The sequence below is a fragment of the Dipodomys merriami genome, unplaced genomic scaffold, assembly GCF_024711535.1.
Source record: "Dipodomys merriami isolate MVZ:Mamm:240054 unplaced genomic scaffold, mDipMer1.0.p SCAF_19, whole genome shotgun sequence".
Taxonomy (NCBI): domain Eukaryota; kingdom Metazoa; phylum Chordata; class Mammalia; order Rodentia; family Heteromyidae; genus Dipodomys; species Dipodomys merriami.
The window spans coordinates 5,703,791-5,719,226 of record NW_027203270.1 but is presented as its reverse complement, the minus strand read 5'-3'; the positions used below and the strand labels follow the sequence as shown (position 1 = coordinate 5,719,226).

General features: G+C 51.7%; 1 protein-coding gene across 3 annotated transcripts in view; it reads left to right on the top strand.

Annotated features, from left to right (window-relative positions):
* The window catches only part of Tbx4 (T-box transcription factor 4), a 30,821-nt gene extending 15,889 nt beyond the window's left edge, over positions 1–14,932 (top strand). The window contains exons 6-10 of one of the 3 annotated variants that reach the window (XM_070027076.1): positions 10,035–10,187; positions 10,879–10,967; positions 11,060–11,295; positions 13,230–13,654; positions 14,647–14,932. In XM_070027076.1, coding sequence (XP_069883177.1) covers positions 10,035–10,187; positions 10,879–10,967; positions 11,060–11,295; positions 13,230–13,654; positions 14,647–14,691 — 948 coding nt within the window. In that variant the 3' untranslated portion in view covers positions 14,692–14,932. Of the gene's footprint in view, positions 1–10,034; positions 10,188–10,878; positions 10,968–11,059; positions 11,296–13,229 lie in introns of all 3 variants that reach the window. The other 2 variants (XM_070027075.1, XM_070027074.1) reach the window with 2 other exon arrangements.
* Positions 14,933–15,436: the final 504 nt, after the last annotated feature.

Sequence of the window (15,436 nt, the reverse complement as noted above, 5' to 3'; positions counted from 1 at the left end):
TGGATGGCGGAATGCGGTGGGACAGGTATGTCCCTCTACTGCCTTCCTTCAGCTTCTAGGGAGCTGCGTGCAAATGAGGATCCTGTCAACAATGGTTCTTCGTGGAAAAATGCTCACAGTGCTTCATTTCTCGTTAGCTGGTATGCAGTTCCTAGTTTGTTTCTTAGGATCTATTCAGTTCTCCATCAATGATGTATAAATGAACAGCTAGGGAAATGCTTACTAATTAACTCTTGACTTACCTGCTTTTCAAGTCACTATATGGGATTTGTTTTCCTTCCTCCTTTCCTTTCCTCCCTCCTTCCCTTCCCCTTTCCCCTCTCTTTTTGCCAGACGTGGGGCTTGAACTAAGGGCCTGGGCCCTGTCCCTAAGCTTCTTTTACTCAAGGCCAGCACTCTAGTGCCACAGTGCCACTTTTGGATTTTTCTGTGCATGTCATGCTGAGGAATCGAACCCAGGGCTTCATGCATGCTAGGCAAGCACTCTACCACTAAGCCACATTCCCAGCCCCTCCATATAGTGTTTCTATGCCCAGCAGGTAGATGGCAACCCAAAGCCAAGCCCCAGTCTCCCAAAGCCTCTCCGCTGAGAGGAGAGAAGCCACCTGGTCTTTCTGGCCAACACCTTGGTCTTGGTCCCACTTTGACTCTTGTGCTTGGCTGGAGTATGTTATCAGTCTCAAAAGATAGAGTGGACCCCCGTGATGGAGTAAGGAACCTGGACACAGGTAATCTCTGTGCAGACTCCAGGAGGCAGACCATACAGTGAGTCTAGAACTTGTCAGGAGTTGCCTGTGGGTGTGAGAAGTACCCAAGCAATAAGGCTCTAGATTGGATTTCAGGTAGACTAGCTGCAGGGGTGCTTCTGAGCATGCTTTCACTTCTCCAGCTGATGCAGAAAATGGAAGGGGAGGGAGTCTAGGGTTGAAAAGTTAGACATTCTCTAGGAGAGAGAGGCAGGCAGAGACAGAACGCGTACAAGCATGCAAGTGCTCTGGCCTTCACAACCCAGAAGGTTTTCCCAACCTGCCTTATATTTTGGATCGCTGAACCTAGTTCTCCAAGGTGTTCATTGACAACTCAGCTTACAGCCTTAAGTCTGAACCAGTGGGGCTTGTTAGGCTGTGAGGCACCCTGGCTGTGTTTGGTCCTGTGTGCCTTGGTATTGGGCAGGGGGGGGGTTCCCCTTGAGGGATGGGGAGCAGAGCATATTTGTCACGCTGTCACAGCATGGCTAGCACACAGCTGTGTGGTAGATCTTGGGGGCCGGAGGGGTTGTCTCAGGAGCTGGGAGGAAGCAGGCCCTTGGGTCCCCTCCCGCTTCCCAGGCCCACTCCCTTTCAGCCCTGTCATCTGTCTTTCTGGACCCAGGGCCGTGGCTGTCTTGTTTTCAGCTATTTGAAGTGGGAGAATCTCTGGCCACGCAGACAAAGGTGACGGAGAGAATGCCAGCTTCCTAGCCAAATCAGGGTTGCCAGAGGGACGGTGAACTCCCATAGGATGGCAAAGAAGTCATCTTTCTTGGCTTCTAGATCCAGGAGCATGGGAAAATCATCTTGTACCATGAACTTGCCCCAAACATGCCCTTCCTTCTGCACCACTCACCTCCATATTTCCCCCCAAAAGCTTCTAGGCTTCAAGGGGCTTCCTCCAGCCATTCCCCACCCTGGGATCCTCACACTGTCCCAGGGGCTTTAACAGTTACCACCCATGCGATCTTCTCCTACAATGCTCACCTGTGCGGCTGGGACCTGTCTTGGGAAGGGGGCTGGGCTCAGTGTGAGCTGGGTCTGTCACCAGCGTGGTGAAATTGGGAAGCAGTTTGAGTGGTTGTAGTGTCATCTTGGGGTCTACCAAGTGGACTCAGTGTCTTAGGTTAGAAAGGTTCAAGTTCAGCTCACCCCGTTTCCTCATTTCGGGGATGGCTGACAGGCCCTGTATTTACCAGTACATAAAAGCTTACAGAGTTGTGGTTATGGAGGGTGGGGGGAAGTGCAACCATTTTGGGATGGTCCGAGTTTTACTAGTTTCCTTGTCTCTCAAGACTTCCTCCCTCCACAAATGTCTCCCTCCCTGCCTCCTTCCTCTCTCAGGCTCAGAATCAAACCCAGCTTGTTATGCATGCTCAGTAAGCAAGTGCTCTACCCTCAGCCTGCTGTTTTTCTTTTGATGACCCAGGGTCCAGGTGAGGGCTTTAGTGGTAGGTAGTAGGTGGCTCTCTGGAATGGGGACCTCTCAGACCATTTAGCCATGTTCCCAAAGGACAAGGCTGAGTTCTGACTGGAAAAACATGGCTTTTGCAGCCAAGACCCACAGGGATATTTCTAGTCAGAATCATGAAAGACAGGGTCAGGGTGTGACCACTGGGTGTTGGAAGTAAGCTTACAGCCAGAGGTGGGGCAGGCAGGAGAGGCAGAAAGGATCCTTGCTCCCATGAGCAAGGGCAAGATGGCACAGCCTCCCATGGCATGCCTTCAGCCCCACCTCTGATGTCTACAAAAGCTGTGTCCTGGGCTGGGAAGGTGGCTTAGTGGTAGAGCGCTTGCCTTGCATGCATGAGGCCCTGGGTTCGATTCCTCAGCACCACATAAGCAGAAAAAACCGGAAGTGGCGCTGTGGCTCAAGGGGTAGAGCGCTAGCCTTGAGCTGAAGAGCTGAGGGACAGCGCCCAGGCCCAGAGTCCAGGCCCCACGATCAGGAAAAAAAAAAAAAAAAAAAAAAAGCTGTGTCCTTACTTACCACCCCCTCCTACCTCCTCCCACCCTGCAAGGTCCTGAGCACGATGACCAAGTGGTGGAGAGAGAAGCTGATCTTCCCCGCCCCGCCCCCTCCTCCCCCCCTAACATTCTAACCAGGGAGCCCAGGGAGGCTGCAGTGTGGCTAGGTAGGGCCGTGTTCTCAGTAAGGCATAGAGGCGGCTGGCATGTGGGTCTTATTTTTCTGTTCATCTGGAGGGAGGGAGATCCATGCCTGCATGTGAGCCAAGCTGGGGAGGCAGGGCTGGCTGTGCCGCGAGGCTGACTTAACCCTTGCTGGTACAACTCCCCCGTCTCCTGAATGTACTACTTCCACAGGGTTTCACACACAGCCCCATACATCAAAATGTCCTCAGCGTCACACCTCCAGCTTCTCACTCCCCATCCATCCAGTTTCTTGCACCCCTCCCCACCCCCAGAAACCAGCATTAGCACATATAGTTCTCTCAGCATTAGCACATATAAACTAAAAATACAATCTCAAGTCCCTCTTTTATATACAAAAGGCCCCATACTGTAGAAATGCTTTTTTTTTTTTTTTGGTTGGTCGAGGGGCCTGGCCTGAGCTCTCTGGGCCTGGGCACTGTCCCTCAGCTCTTCAGCTCAAGGCTAGTGCTCTACCACTTGAGCCACAGCGCCACTTCCGGCTTTTTCTGTTTATGTGGTGCTGAGGAATTGAACCCAGGGCCTCATGCATGCAAGGCAAGCACTCTACCACTGAGCCACCTTCCCAGCCCTAGACATGCCTTTTGTAAACGATATATCGTTGAGATCATCCCATTCTCAGTATTCCTTCCTTCCTTTGCTATAGCTGCATACAGCTTTGTTGTGTGGTTTATATACACACATACATGAGAACTTTCTTCTAATAGCTATGTGTGTGTATATACATATACTAGGAGAAATTTTATGTCTCAAAAATAAATTTTCTTTTTTTTTGGGGGGGGTCCAGTAGTGGGGCCTGAACTCTGGGCCTGGGCGCTGTCCCTCAGCTCTTCAGCTCAAGGCTAGCACTCTACCACTTGAGCCACAGTGCCACTTCAAGCTTTTTTCTTTTTGCTTATGTGGTGCTGAGGAATCAAACCCAGGGCCTCATGCATGCAAGGCAAGCGCTCTACCACTGAGCCACCTTCCCATCCCTCAAAAATATATTTTCAAGCTGGGCATTGGTGGCTCATGCCTGTAATCCTAGCTACTCAGGAGGCTGGGATCTCAGGATCATGGTTCAAAGCCAGTCTGGGCAGTAAAGTCCATGAGACTCTTTTTTTTTTTTTTTGGTTGGTCGTGGGGCTTGAACTCGGGGCTTGGGCGCTGTCCCACAACTCTTCAGTTCAAGGCTAGCGCTCTACCACTTGAGCCACAGCACCACTTCGGACTTTTTCCTTTTTGCTTATGTGGTGCTGAGGAATGGAACCCAGAGCCTCATGCATGCAAGGCAAGCGCTCTACCACTGAGCCACCTTCCCAGCCCCCATGAGACTCTTATCTCCAGTTAAACACCAGAAAACTGGAAGTGGCACTGTGGCTCAAGTGGTAGAGTGCTAGCCTTGAGCTGAAGAGCTGAGGGACAGCATCTAGGCCCAGAGTTTAAGCTCCACCACCAACAAAAAAAATATATATCTTCAATATGTAATATATATATATATATGTATGTATATGAGCAAGAGTGTCACTATGCATCATGTAGTTCAAGCTTCCCTTGAAATGGTCCTCTGCCTCAGTCTTCTGTTAGGATTACAAGTGTGCACTACCATGCTTAACATCTAGTAGTTTGTGAATTTTTACCTTTAAATATTGATCCTTAAGGAAACTATCCTAGCATTTGATATGAAGTGCCTACATAATTTTGTCTGTCTGTCCCTTAGAGAACTAGCAATTGTCCCAACACAAGTAACTGAAGAGTCTTCTTTGCTCTCTGGATGGGGACCTCCCCAAGGGTTTTTCCTGCATGCTTAATGCCTGGGTGAATCTGTGTCTGTTCATATGCCAGCACTGTAACTGTTGAGACATTGTGATGGTTTAGTGTTTGGTGAAGCTTGTCCCCCCAACTCTACTTTTTTTTTCAGCGTTTTCTTGGCTAGTCATATGTATTTTTTCATATAAACTGTATGAAACAGCTTGTAATGCCACAAAAGAAACATAGTTGCCTTTTTATTGGAATTCTTTTAAACTATGAATTTACTTTGCGTCTCTTTGAGGAAGTCCTCTTTGAATTCATCAGTGTGCCATCCTGGGTGTTCTCAGGAGAGGTTCCGACTTTCTCCCTCTATACCTTCTCCCCACTTATTATTTTTTGGATGACTGTGTGGTTCCTGATTAGATCATAAAGTTCAAAGTGTTTATTCCCCTTGCTCCATGCTGAGCACGAGGATAGCAACACAGTGGGTGCTGGTGACAGCATGTGAATAATGAGCCCAGGGAAGGGTGCTTCAGACAGAGGATGTATTTCTTCTGCTAGAGGTTGATGTCTACCTCCCCCCAAAGTTTGTGCTATTAACTTGCCAGTGGGGACCCATAGCTTTGCATCTTCCTTTCTCACCCATATTTTCTGAGCCCCGATAGTGTGCCGAGCCCTTGCTGGTGCTTTGGAAGCTATAGCACCTCACACCTCTCCCCCCCCCTTTCCTACCTTCACCTCATTAGCCAGGTAAAGAGAGCAGGCTTGCAATTTAATACCCATTCTCCATTTTTATTTTCTGTGCCAATCCTGTGGCTTGAACTCAGGGCCTAGGCTCTGTCTTGAAGCTTTTGTGCTCAAAGCTAGCACTCTACAACTCGAGCTAAAGCTCCACTTCTGGCTTTTTGTTGCTAACTGGAGATAAGAGTTTCTTGGACTTTCCTGCCTGGGCTGGCTTTGAACCATGATCCTCAGATTTCAGCCTCCTGAGTAGCTAGGATTATAAGCGTGAGCTGTTGGCACCCAGCTTAGTGCCCATTCTCGCTCTGCCTCAGACCCACTGTCTGATGTTTGGCGAATGCCTTCTTCTCCCTGGTGCTCACGAGAATAAAATGATGGCTACTTTGTAAGGATTAATTATGGTAACGAATAATACATCTAGCCTGTGAGCCATGACTGTCATTGCTGCTTCTGTGAGAGGAAAACAATGTTTTGAGCCTCATGGAGGACCTCAGGGTTTCTGCCCTGGGAGTAAAGTCTAAGGCCTATCTGGCCAAGGCCTCCTGAGTAACCTGGCTCTGCTCTAATGTGGATATTTCATGGACCAGTCAGTCACATCTCTTGGTCTCAGTTACGCCTTCCCTTCCTCCTTCCCTCTGGTGTCTTCCTTTCCCTTTCTTTTTCTTTGCAAGCTACAGTCTTGTATGTCCTAGCCTCTTCACAAAGCTAGGGAAGGAGGTTAAAGGATGACAGAGAAGGGCTGGGAAGGTGGCTCAGTGGTAGAGCGCTTGCCTTGCATGCATGAGGCCCTGGATTCCATTCCTCAGCACCACATAAGCAAAAAGAAAAAAGCCGGAAGTGGCGCTGTGGCTCCAGTGGTAGAGCGCTAGCCTTGAGCTGAAGAGCTGAGGGACAGCGCCCAGGCCCAGAGTTCAGGCCCCACGACCAGACCCCCCCCCAAAAAAAAAAGGATGACAGAGAAGTAGTCTTAGAAAATAAAGTTATGACTGGGTGCTGATGGCACCCTGTCTGTGATCCTAGCAGCCTAGGTAGGAAACTTCATGAGATCCCTTCTAAATGAGGAGCAGGAAGTTGTGGCATGTACAGGCTTATACTGCACCAGGGACCCAGCAGGAAGAGTGCCTGCCGAGCAAGCTCAAGGACCCAAATTCAAACCCCAATACCACTAAAAATGGAATCTGGTTTTAATATATGGCAAATGGACCAGTTAGCCATACTGTCATAAGGCTGGCAGCCGGACACGTTGTGTTCTAGGGTGGGCATAGGGCCTTGGGGGCCCCATGTCCCTCACGGGACTGGCTCGACACTCTATCCTCAGTCATGAAGCTGTGGAAAGCAGCATGTGCTCTCTCAGACACCATCTGGAATCTGCTGAGGACTGTCTCCAACCAGCTGTGTGTCCTTGGGCAAGTCACGTTTCCACTCTAGGCTTCCTATTTCTCATATGTAAAATGTGGGGGTTGGATTCGAGTGATCTCGACATTCTACCTCTCCATGCCCTGACGTCGTGGGCGCCTGAGGAGAGGACCGTGGTCCCCCCGTGGCTGAGCACGCTGTGGCGCACTCTGGAGGAGAGGGATATTTGACGCTGATGCAGTTGTTAAAACAGAACAGGCTTCTGAACTGTAGCCAGAATATAATGAATCCCATTTCTGTAGAACAATGATGACGGGACCTGTCATGTAGCGGGGTTGCTGACGTGGCTGGCCCATTTGGCCCAATCTCCTTTGCAACCAATATAAATTAGATACTCTGGCAAAGTAGTTGGATGTGGTGCCTGAGGAACTTCCGAGCAAAGCCAGGTATGTGAGTCACCTCGTTGGTTCCGCATTCTCTGAGACTCAAGAGACTGAGGTTCAAGTTTGTATCTGCCTGGGTTCAGTGGGTAGGGGCTTTCTTCTAGACCCCATGCAGATTCCAGACAATCAAAGGTGGAAGGGGTGTTTGGACCCACGTGGTCAAAGGCTCCCATTTTACAGATGAGAACCTCATTGGCTTGGAGGGGAAGAGTTTGCTCAGGACTTGGTGATGAGTAGAGATACAGCAGCTTCTGGAGTGCTTTGTAGCTGACACTGCACCCCCTAGTGGCTCCTACCTGATGCTACAGGTCCAGCAGTTTCTGATGTCTCTGCCAGCCGGTCTGGCTCCTTCCCTAGAAGATGTCTTTGGCAGTCTCTCCACCCTTAGTCACTAGGGCCAGTGTCTCAGAGGCTGAAGTGTTAGGCTTTTATTTCAAGGACAAAAGGGAGCCATCCGAGGCCCTTCTGAATAAGAGGCCCTGAGTGAGCCACGTGTGGCTCAAGGAGGGCTGTGGTTACGGGAATAGGACGAGAGGATGTGGAGGGTGCTTGCTTCCAGGCAGGGTGTCATTTTCCTGGGTGCCCGCATAAGATTCTAAACAGGAGAGTTTCTTGACTGGAGGCACAGCGGGTGGTTATGAACAGGAAGTAGGTGGAGATGGGGAGGAGGTTGTAGTAGCAGCCCAGCCCGAGACAGGACCAAGGTATAGCTTCTGCTTTGCAGACAGAATCACTAGGACTTGGCCACTGAATAGATCTGGAGGTGGTGACATTGAGGAGAAAGGGGGTTGATGACGGTGCCTACGGCTGTGACTGGACTGTGACAGCGTGCGACTGGCTAGCTGTCATAGGAGCAGGGGTGCTGTTATCATCTGTCCTAAGGATCTGGCACTGGGCCTCTGGCCCCCGTGTGGGGATCTGTCAGCACAATGTCATCTTTCCTTCTGCTGCCAAATCCTAGGGGAGCCATTAGTGACCAGAGGCTGGTCCTACATTTGGAGAGCAGTCCTTTTGCTGGGGGAGTTTGACTTTTTGCAGTGCTGGGGTACCCGCCACCCCAGTGCTGGAGAGATTTATCATTTCGCTAAGGGGCCAGCTAGGCACATACATTGGGAGGAGGCTTCAGAGCTGGGAGTTCAGAGCCGCGGAGGGCCTGGAAAGGCTTTCCTGAAGGGTCTTCTGAAGATGGACTTAGATAGGGAAAGAACTCAGGGAGGGAAAATTCAGAGCAGGAGGCTAGGATCTGGGCATTCAGGGAGACATTAAGGCCAACTCCGAGGAGAGGAGCTCAGTTGGCAGGACTTCTGGGAACTTAGCTCCTTCTGGGGCTCCAGCGGCTTAGTGCATGGAGCAGGTGACAGAGTAACTCACAGGGACTAGAAGGAGGCTGACAAGACACAGCCCCTCTTTTTAAGGGGACATTCTAGGGAAAGGAGTGTCAAGGCTCACTGGTTAGCACTGTGTCCCTGTTTTACTCTGGGTCCCCAGGTATAGGACTTGGTTTGGGAAACCCTGTACTTGCCCCCAAAAGGATGCAGAGGTTTGTAATTTGGGGCGGGGTGGGGGGGAAGGGAGGAGAGGGAGGGTGGACTGCAGAAAATAGAAAGGCTGGCTTCCGCTGGCTACAGTGACCTGGCCAAACTGAGGGGCTTAGGGACGGCCACAGCCCATGGCCCACCGGTTCCTCAGCTGGCTGGTTCCCCCATACTTCCACGAGGCTCCTCACAGAAGAGCCTGGCTCTTTTCTCTTACCATCCTGGTCATCCAAGAGTTAAAAATTGTTCACTCTGCTCCTCCAGGCCCCTGGGAACCCTGAGGGGTGGGAGTCAGCCGGGCCAATTCAAAGAAAGGGCTCGAAGAGGAACACGACCTGAAGGCTGGTCTCACTGGGCCAGAAACCAAAGGGTTAACAGATGCAGCCGTGCTGATAAAACGCCCCAAATTCCTGGTTCTGCCTGCAGTGGGGAGGGCATCTGGCAAATGTCAACCATAAAAAATACATCTTAATGGCACATGATGTACAGCTACCGTGGGGCACGGCTACGTGAAGCAGGTTTGGGGCGGGACTACTGTGTGGCCACCGGGGCCCTGTGCTGCACCTTTCAGGCTCTATGCTTTGTCCTGCTGGCGTGACTCGGGCACCTCCAGCTCTTGGTCCTTGAGGGTTAGGGTCTTGGCCTTCCCTGATGTTGACCTGTGGCTGTCTTCTACCTTGGTACATGGAGCTGTGGGTGGGAGCTTCAGGGCAGCAGGCAGCCTGACTCCATCCTCGGCTGTGAATGCTGACATTTCCCCAGCTCCCGCCCTGCCAGCCCTGGGCCTCTGGAACCGCCTTGGGTGCTGATCACTGGGAGAGGAGAGGGCTGAGCACTGGCAGCATTTCTAGAAAAGGCAGGTCTCAGGCAAGGGGCCTGGGGTATGTGTGTGGGAATCTAGCGTGGGACACCCAGGGGATACTATGATCTATTGTGTACATTTATCAGTGAGGCTCAGAGAAGTTGAGTGACTTCCTTGAGGCCATCAGAATCCCCCACTACCCTGACTGAAGAGCGCTGAGCTCACGGGAGCTTTTTAAACTGTAAAGGATTTTTCCTGAGGAAAAATAGCCTGTCACACCAGGGCAGTCCCACGCAGGCCCTTGTGCTGGGGCCCAAATAGGTCTGGGGGAACAGAGGACCCAGGAGTCTGGGTTCTGGAAGCTTCAGCCTCCTCCCCAGGGTTCAGGCTGGCGAGGCAGGCCCTGGGCTTTTCGGAGGATGACAGCCAGTTCTGGCTCAGCTCGCCAAGCTCAGGAGCAGCAGTGTGGACACGCAGGGCTCAGTGTGGGCCTGTTCTCTTCCAGATCATTCTCAACTCCATGCACAAGTACCAGCCAAGGCTGCACATCGTTAAGGCTGATGAGAACAATGCTTTTGGCTCCAAAAACACAGCTTTCTGCACGCACGTGTTCCCAGAGACCTCCTTCATCTCTGTGACCTCCTACCAGAATCACAAGGTACGCCCCCCACCCCCACCCCGCCAAGCAACGACACTCCTGCCCTTGTGAGTGTGAGCTGCAGGTCTGAGGCAGGCCGGTGTGGACCTCAGAAACCTGCATGCAGAGTGGGTGGGAGCAGACACACACACACACACACGCACGCACGCACGCACGCACGCACGCACGCGAAAACTGAGGAGCATGGAGTCTGCCTTGGGGTTGGGCTGTTAGGCAACTTTTCTTCTCTAATCTTGCTCCTCCTGGTGCATCCAAAGGTAGGATTCTGGGCCTGCTGCTAGAGGGGGAGAGAAAGGCCTTTCCAGGGTCCTTCTTGGCACTAGGACTGGCCAGGGGCCGTTAGACAAGACCCAGGGGGCAGTAGTTTAGAATTTAGAATAGTTTCTCACATCTGAGGTTGCAGCTGCCTGGGACAGGGGTGACCCATGCAGGAGTCTGTGACGGGGAAAAGCGATGGAGGCAGCAGACAGGAGGTGCAGGAGGAAGGGTCGGGGGGAGCAGAGCCAGGAACAAGCCAGAGGTGAATGGCGAAGCGGAGAGGGACTGACTCACCAGGGCTCTCAGCTGGCTTAGAACTGGGGCACGGCTTCCCCAGACCTGAGTTCTCAACAGGCCTGGGCTGGAGGAGGGAGGGCCGGGAGTCCATCCTCTCTCCTCCCGGCCCTCTCTACGGTGTGTCCTTTCCTGACAGATCACACAGCTGAAAATTGAGAACAACCCTTTTGCCAAGGGATTCCGAGGCAGCGACGACAGTGACCTCCGCGTGGCCCGGCTGCAGAGGTGGGGTTGCCCCGGCGCGGGTGAGGCGGGCAGTTGAGGGGCCCTCAAAGCATCTTCACTCTCTCCCGTCCCTTCCTTTCCCACCCCTTCAGCAAAGAGTATCCTGTGATTTCCAAAAGCATCATGAGGCAGAGGCTGGTGTCCAGCCAGCTCGCAGCCAAGCCTGATGTCAGCCCCCTGCACGGCGCCCACCAGGCCCTGCAGCATTACCAGTACGAAAATGGGGCCCACATGCAATTTGCCCCCACCGAGCCTCAGGACCTGCCCCTCAACACCTTCCCCTCACAGCGGGACTCCAGCCTCTTCTACCACTGCCTGAAGAGACGAGGTACTACTGGTGGGGGTGGGGTGGGGTGGGGGGCGTCTCCTCACTACGCATGGGCACAGCCTGAGGGCTCGGGCACACAGGCAGGCCTCTTCCGTGCAAGAATTCTGGTTCTTGCTTTTACAGTTTTAGACTGGGGCTGTCACTTACCGGAGCAGGGAGGACTTAAAAGTCCTGGGTATGGCTCTCAGCCCAGCAGGATCTGCACAGGGGCCAAGGCAGAATGGGGGCCAGGAAGACAGGCGCAGTGCTGTCACTTGCAAAGGAGAGCCGGGCCTCCGTTTCTCCATGGTCAGAGTCATGGTGATTAGTGTTTTCCCCCTTTCACCCCCGCACAAGTGGACTTAGCAGGCCACTGGGATTCTCTTGCGAGTAAGTTTGGAGACTTTCAGTATCCAGACTGTCCTCTCGGCCCTGTTCTGGGGACCAGGCTGGCAGAGTTCTAAGTATCCCCAAGTACAAGTCCCATTTAGAACGCAGGAACAAGCCAACTGTGGCCCTCAGGCCAAATCCAGCTTGCTGCCAGTATTTTTTTTTTTTTTTTCATTTTTAAATAGTTGAAAAGAGTCAAGAGATTATTTCCTGATATTTAAACACTACATAAAATTCAAATTTTAGTATCACTTACAGCTTAGAGAGCACATCCACACTCACATGTTTACATCCAGGGCCCCTTCACGGGGCAGTGGTAGAGTAGAGTAATTGTGACGTACACTGGACAGCCCACAAAGCCTAAACTATTTACTATCTGGCCCTTGTTCCTTCCTGACTGGAGCGAGTGGGCCACCTGCCAAATCCACGTGGTTAGTGCAGGGAAAAAGGACTCTGGAGAGGAGGGGTGGCGGGGGGAGGAGCGTGTTCCTCCGGGGCAGGGAAGCTGCCTGCTGAGGGGGCCCAAAGGGTGAGGAGAGTGGAGGCTTCAAAGTAGGCCCTGTCTTCTGAGGGCCCACAGCCCTGCAAGCGAATCCCTGGAGAAAACACAAGGGAAGAAGCCAAGATCAGCCACAGAGAAGTGTTCATAAACTCCTCGAGTGGACCGCTCCCCCAGCCCTCAGACTTGGCCCATTCCTGGGACCCAGGGGAGGACATGTCACTCCGCATGGTTAAAGCCTCTCAGTTGAAGATGTTGGAAGCTACAGGCTTAGTTTGTGAATGTCACCTTTCCACAGAGCATCTTACCACTCCTTCAGGTCAGCATAGCTGCCACTTCTAGGAGCACAGCAGGGCTCCATGTTCTCTTCTAAAAACAACAGCAAGCCAGGTGCCTCACGCCTGTAATCCAAGCTACTCAGGAAGTTGAGATCTGTGGTTCGTGGTTCAAAGCCAGCCCCAGCAAGAAAGTCCATGAGACTCTTACCTCCAATTAACCATTAAAAAAAAAAAAAAGGGTAGAAGTGGAACTGTGGCTCAAGTGGTAGAGAGCAAGCTTTGACTTCAAGCCTCAGTACTGGTGTGTGTGCGGACACACCAGCCACTTACCTTTGAGTAGCTTTGGCTTACTCCTCCTTGGGAGCTGAGAATCTGGGTAGAAGCACTTCAGACAGATGTGGTCCCTGGGACTGGTTAGGACTGGCATTTACCACCTCTCTCCTGAGCCAGGGCTGACCCAGCCTGGGAGTGCATCAGGGCCTCTAAGCATCCTAAGAGTCAGGCTGGCCCGGGATGAAAGCTGTGTGCTTCCTGGCTTAGTGCATCTCTCCAGGCCCAGTGCTGTGGTGTCCCCCCACAGGGGGATAATAATCTACTTTTACTTAGCTGTAGCTAATTAAAATGGGTCTGGTAGTGCCATAGCAATCCCTGGCAAAAGCAGGGGCTGAGCCACAGGCTGGGCTATCCTGGCATCCAGTGTGTGTGTGGGGGGGGGGGGGCGGGCTGCCCTGGGCAGGTGGTGGAAATGATGCCTTCTGAAGCCGGCTGCCTATTTCTTTGTTTCCCAGCAGACAGCGCCCGCCACCTGGACTTACCTTGCAAGCGGCCATATCTGGAAGCTTCCTCGTCGGTGGGGGACGATCACTACTTCCGTTCCCCCCCTCCCTACGATCAACAGATGCTGAGCCCCTCCTATTGCAGCGAGGTGACCCCTAGAGAAGCCTGTATGTACTCAGGATCAGGGCCTGAGATCGCAGGGGTGTCTGGGGTGGACGACTTGCCCCCACCCCCGCTGAGCTGTAACATGTGGACCTCGGTGTCACCGTACACCAGCTACAGCGTGCAGGCCATGGACACTGTGCCTTACCAGCCCTTCCCCGCACACTTCACCGCCACCACCATGATGCCTCGGCTGCCCACCATCTCTGCCCAGAGCTCCCAGCCTCCAGGAAACGCTCACTTCAGTGTCTACAATCAGCTCTCACAATCTCAGGTCCGTGAGCGGGGGCCCACGGCCTCCTTCCCAAGGGAGCGGGGCCTCCCGGCAGTGTGTGAGAGGAAGCCCCCCTCCCCACACCTGAACGCCCCCAATGAGTTCCTCTACTCCCAAAGCTTCTCCTTGACCCGGGAATCTACCTTACCGTACCACTCGGGAATGGGGACCGTGGAGAACTGGACTGACGGATGACTGGCCAGTCTCCTGGACAGCCCCAGGACCTTGTCAATTCAGTATTGACCCCTGTAATGGCCAGCACTACCAAGGAACACAGGAAGGTATTTCAGAGGGTGTGTGTACGCCTGTGTGCTTCTGCATGCGTGCATTTATTTGGAGAGTGTCTTCTGACACACCACTGAGACAAGGAACAAAAAACCCCACAAAAAAACAAACACCCCCAACTGTCTTAAGAAGTGATTTTGGCTGTACCAGTTGGGTCCATTGTTACCTGATACTTCTTGCCATCCTGGTGGATGGGAGAGGAGTCAGGGTTCATGTGAGTTCCTCAGGGGCCAGGTAAGGTCTCTGCCACAGGGAAAGATTATCTTAAATTGGGGTCCAGGGTCTCTGTGCACATCTTAAGTATTCCTTAGCTTTCCCCTTGTAAGAGGAGCTGCATGTCTTATGGGGAGCAGGAGCCCCCTCCTTTGGCATCTGGAGATTCTGTGAGAGTAGAGGGGGCCTCGGTTAGAGGCCTGGAGGGCAGAGGGTCGACTTTCAGAAAGGGTCTGGTGCCATGTCATCATTCAGGTTTTGTCATATAGTAAAAAGCCCTTCCCTCTGGGTCCCCAGCATACCATTCTCTCTTATGTATAAAACTCAGCCTGTCAGGCTGAGATTAAATGCACCTCACCTGGCAGTGTCCCCTGGAGACCAGAGCTGATGGCAGGGATCTCCGGGGCCTATTCTGTTCCCAGAAAATATAAACCTTGGGAGAGAAAGAGAGGTGATAGGAAATAGATAATTGAGAAAATTTTCATTTCTTCCAGAAAGTTCAGCCAGTGAGCACAGACAATTCTTCTCAAGTGGGGTGAGTTCAGTCCTCAGCCCCGTTCGCTAGCATTGAATGTCATCAGACCATTGGAGTGGTTGGTGTGAAACTAAATCAGATTTGGGAAATCACAAGACTTCTTTGCATGCCGACTAGCTATTTATATATTATATAAATAAATATATAAATATATAAATATATATATCTCACAAATGCGAGCCACATGTCAAATTCAGCTTTGCTTTTTTTTTTTTAAACAAATGAATAAACTTAATAAAAATGAACGCTGGAGGGAGTATTTGGAAAGACATCTATTTAAATTTTTATTACCTGTTTGATGTTAAAAACTAAGAATGGTTTAGATAAAACGTATATATATATTATATTATATAAACACACACTACAAATAAAGCTCTATTAGAAAACACATTAGCTAACAGGTGATGTGGAATGTGAAGTGTCTTGTTATATAGCATGGACATTTTACTTTACATATCGGAACATAAAGCCATCTTACAACTGTGAAGCGTGTGGATGTTCTTTTTTACTGGCTTGTTGTTTTGTGGCCCAGCTGTGGTGTCTGCCTCCCCTTTAGCCTCCCTCCTCCCCCTGTAGGGCCCTCAGTGCCTCTCAGCTCCAAGTGAAGTAGATTCAAGAGTACCTCTCATACCATGCTATTTCCCAGACTATGGGCCAAGATTCCAGGACCCACAAAGACCCCAGAAGGGCAAGGGCGGGGTGGGGGCAGTAAAAAGATCTGTTACCTTTTAGCAGTAAAGCTCAGTAAT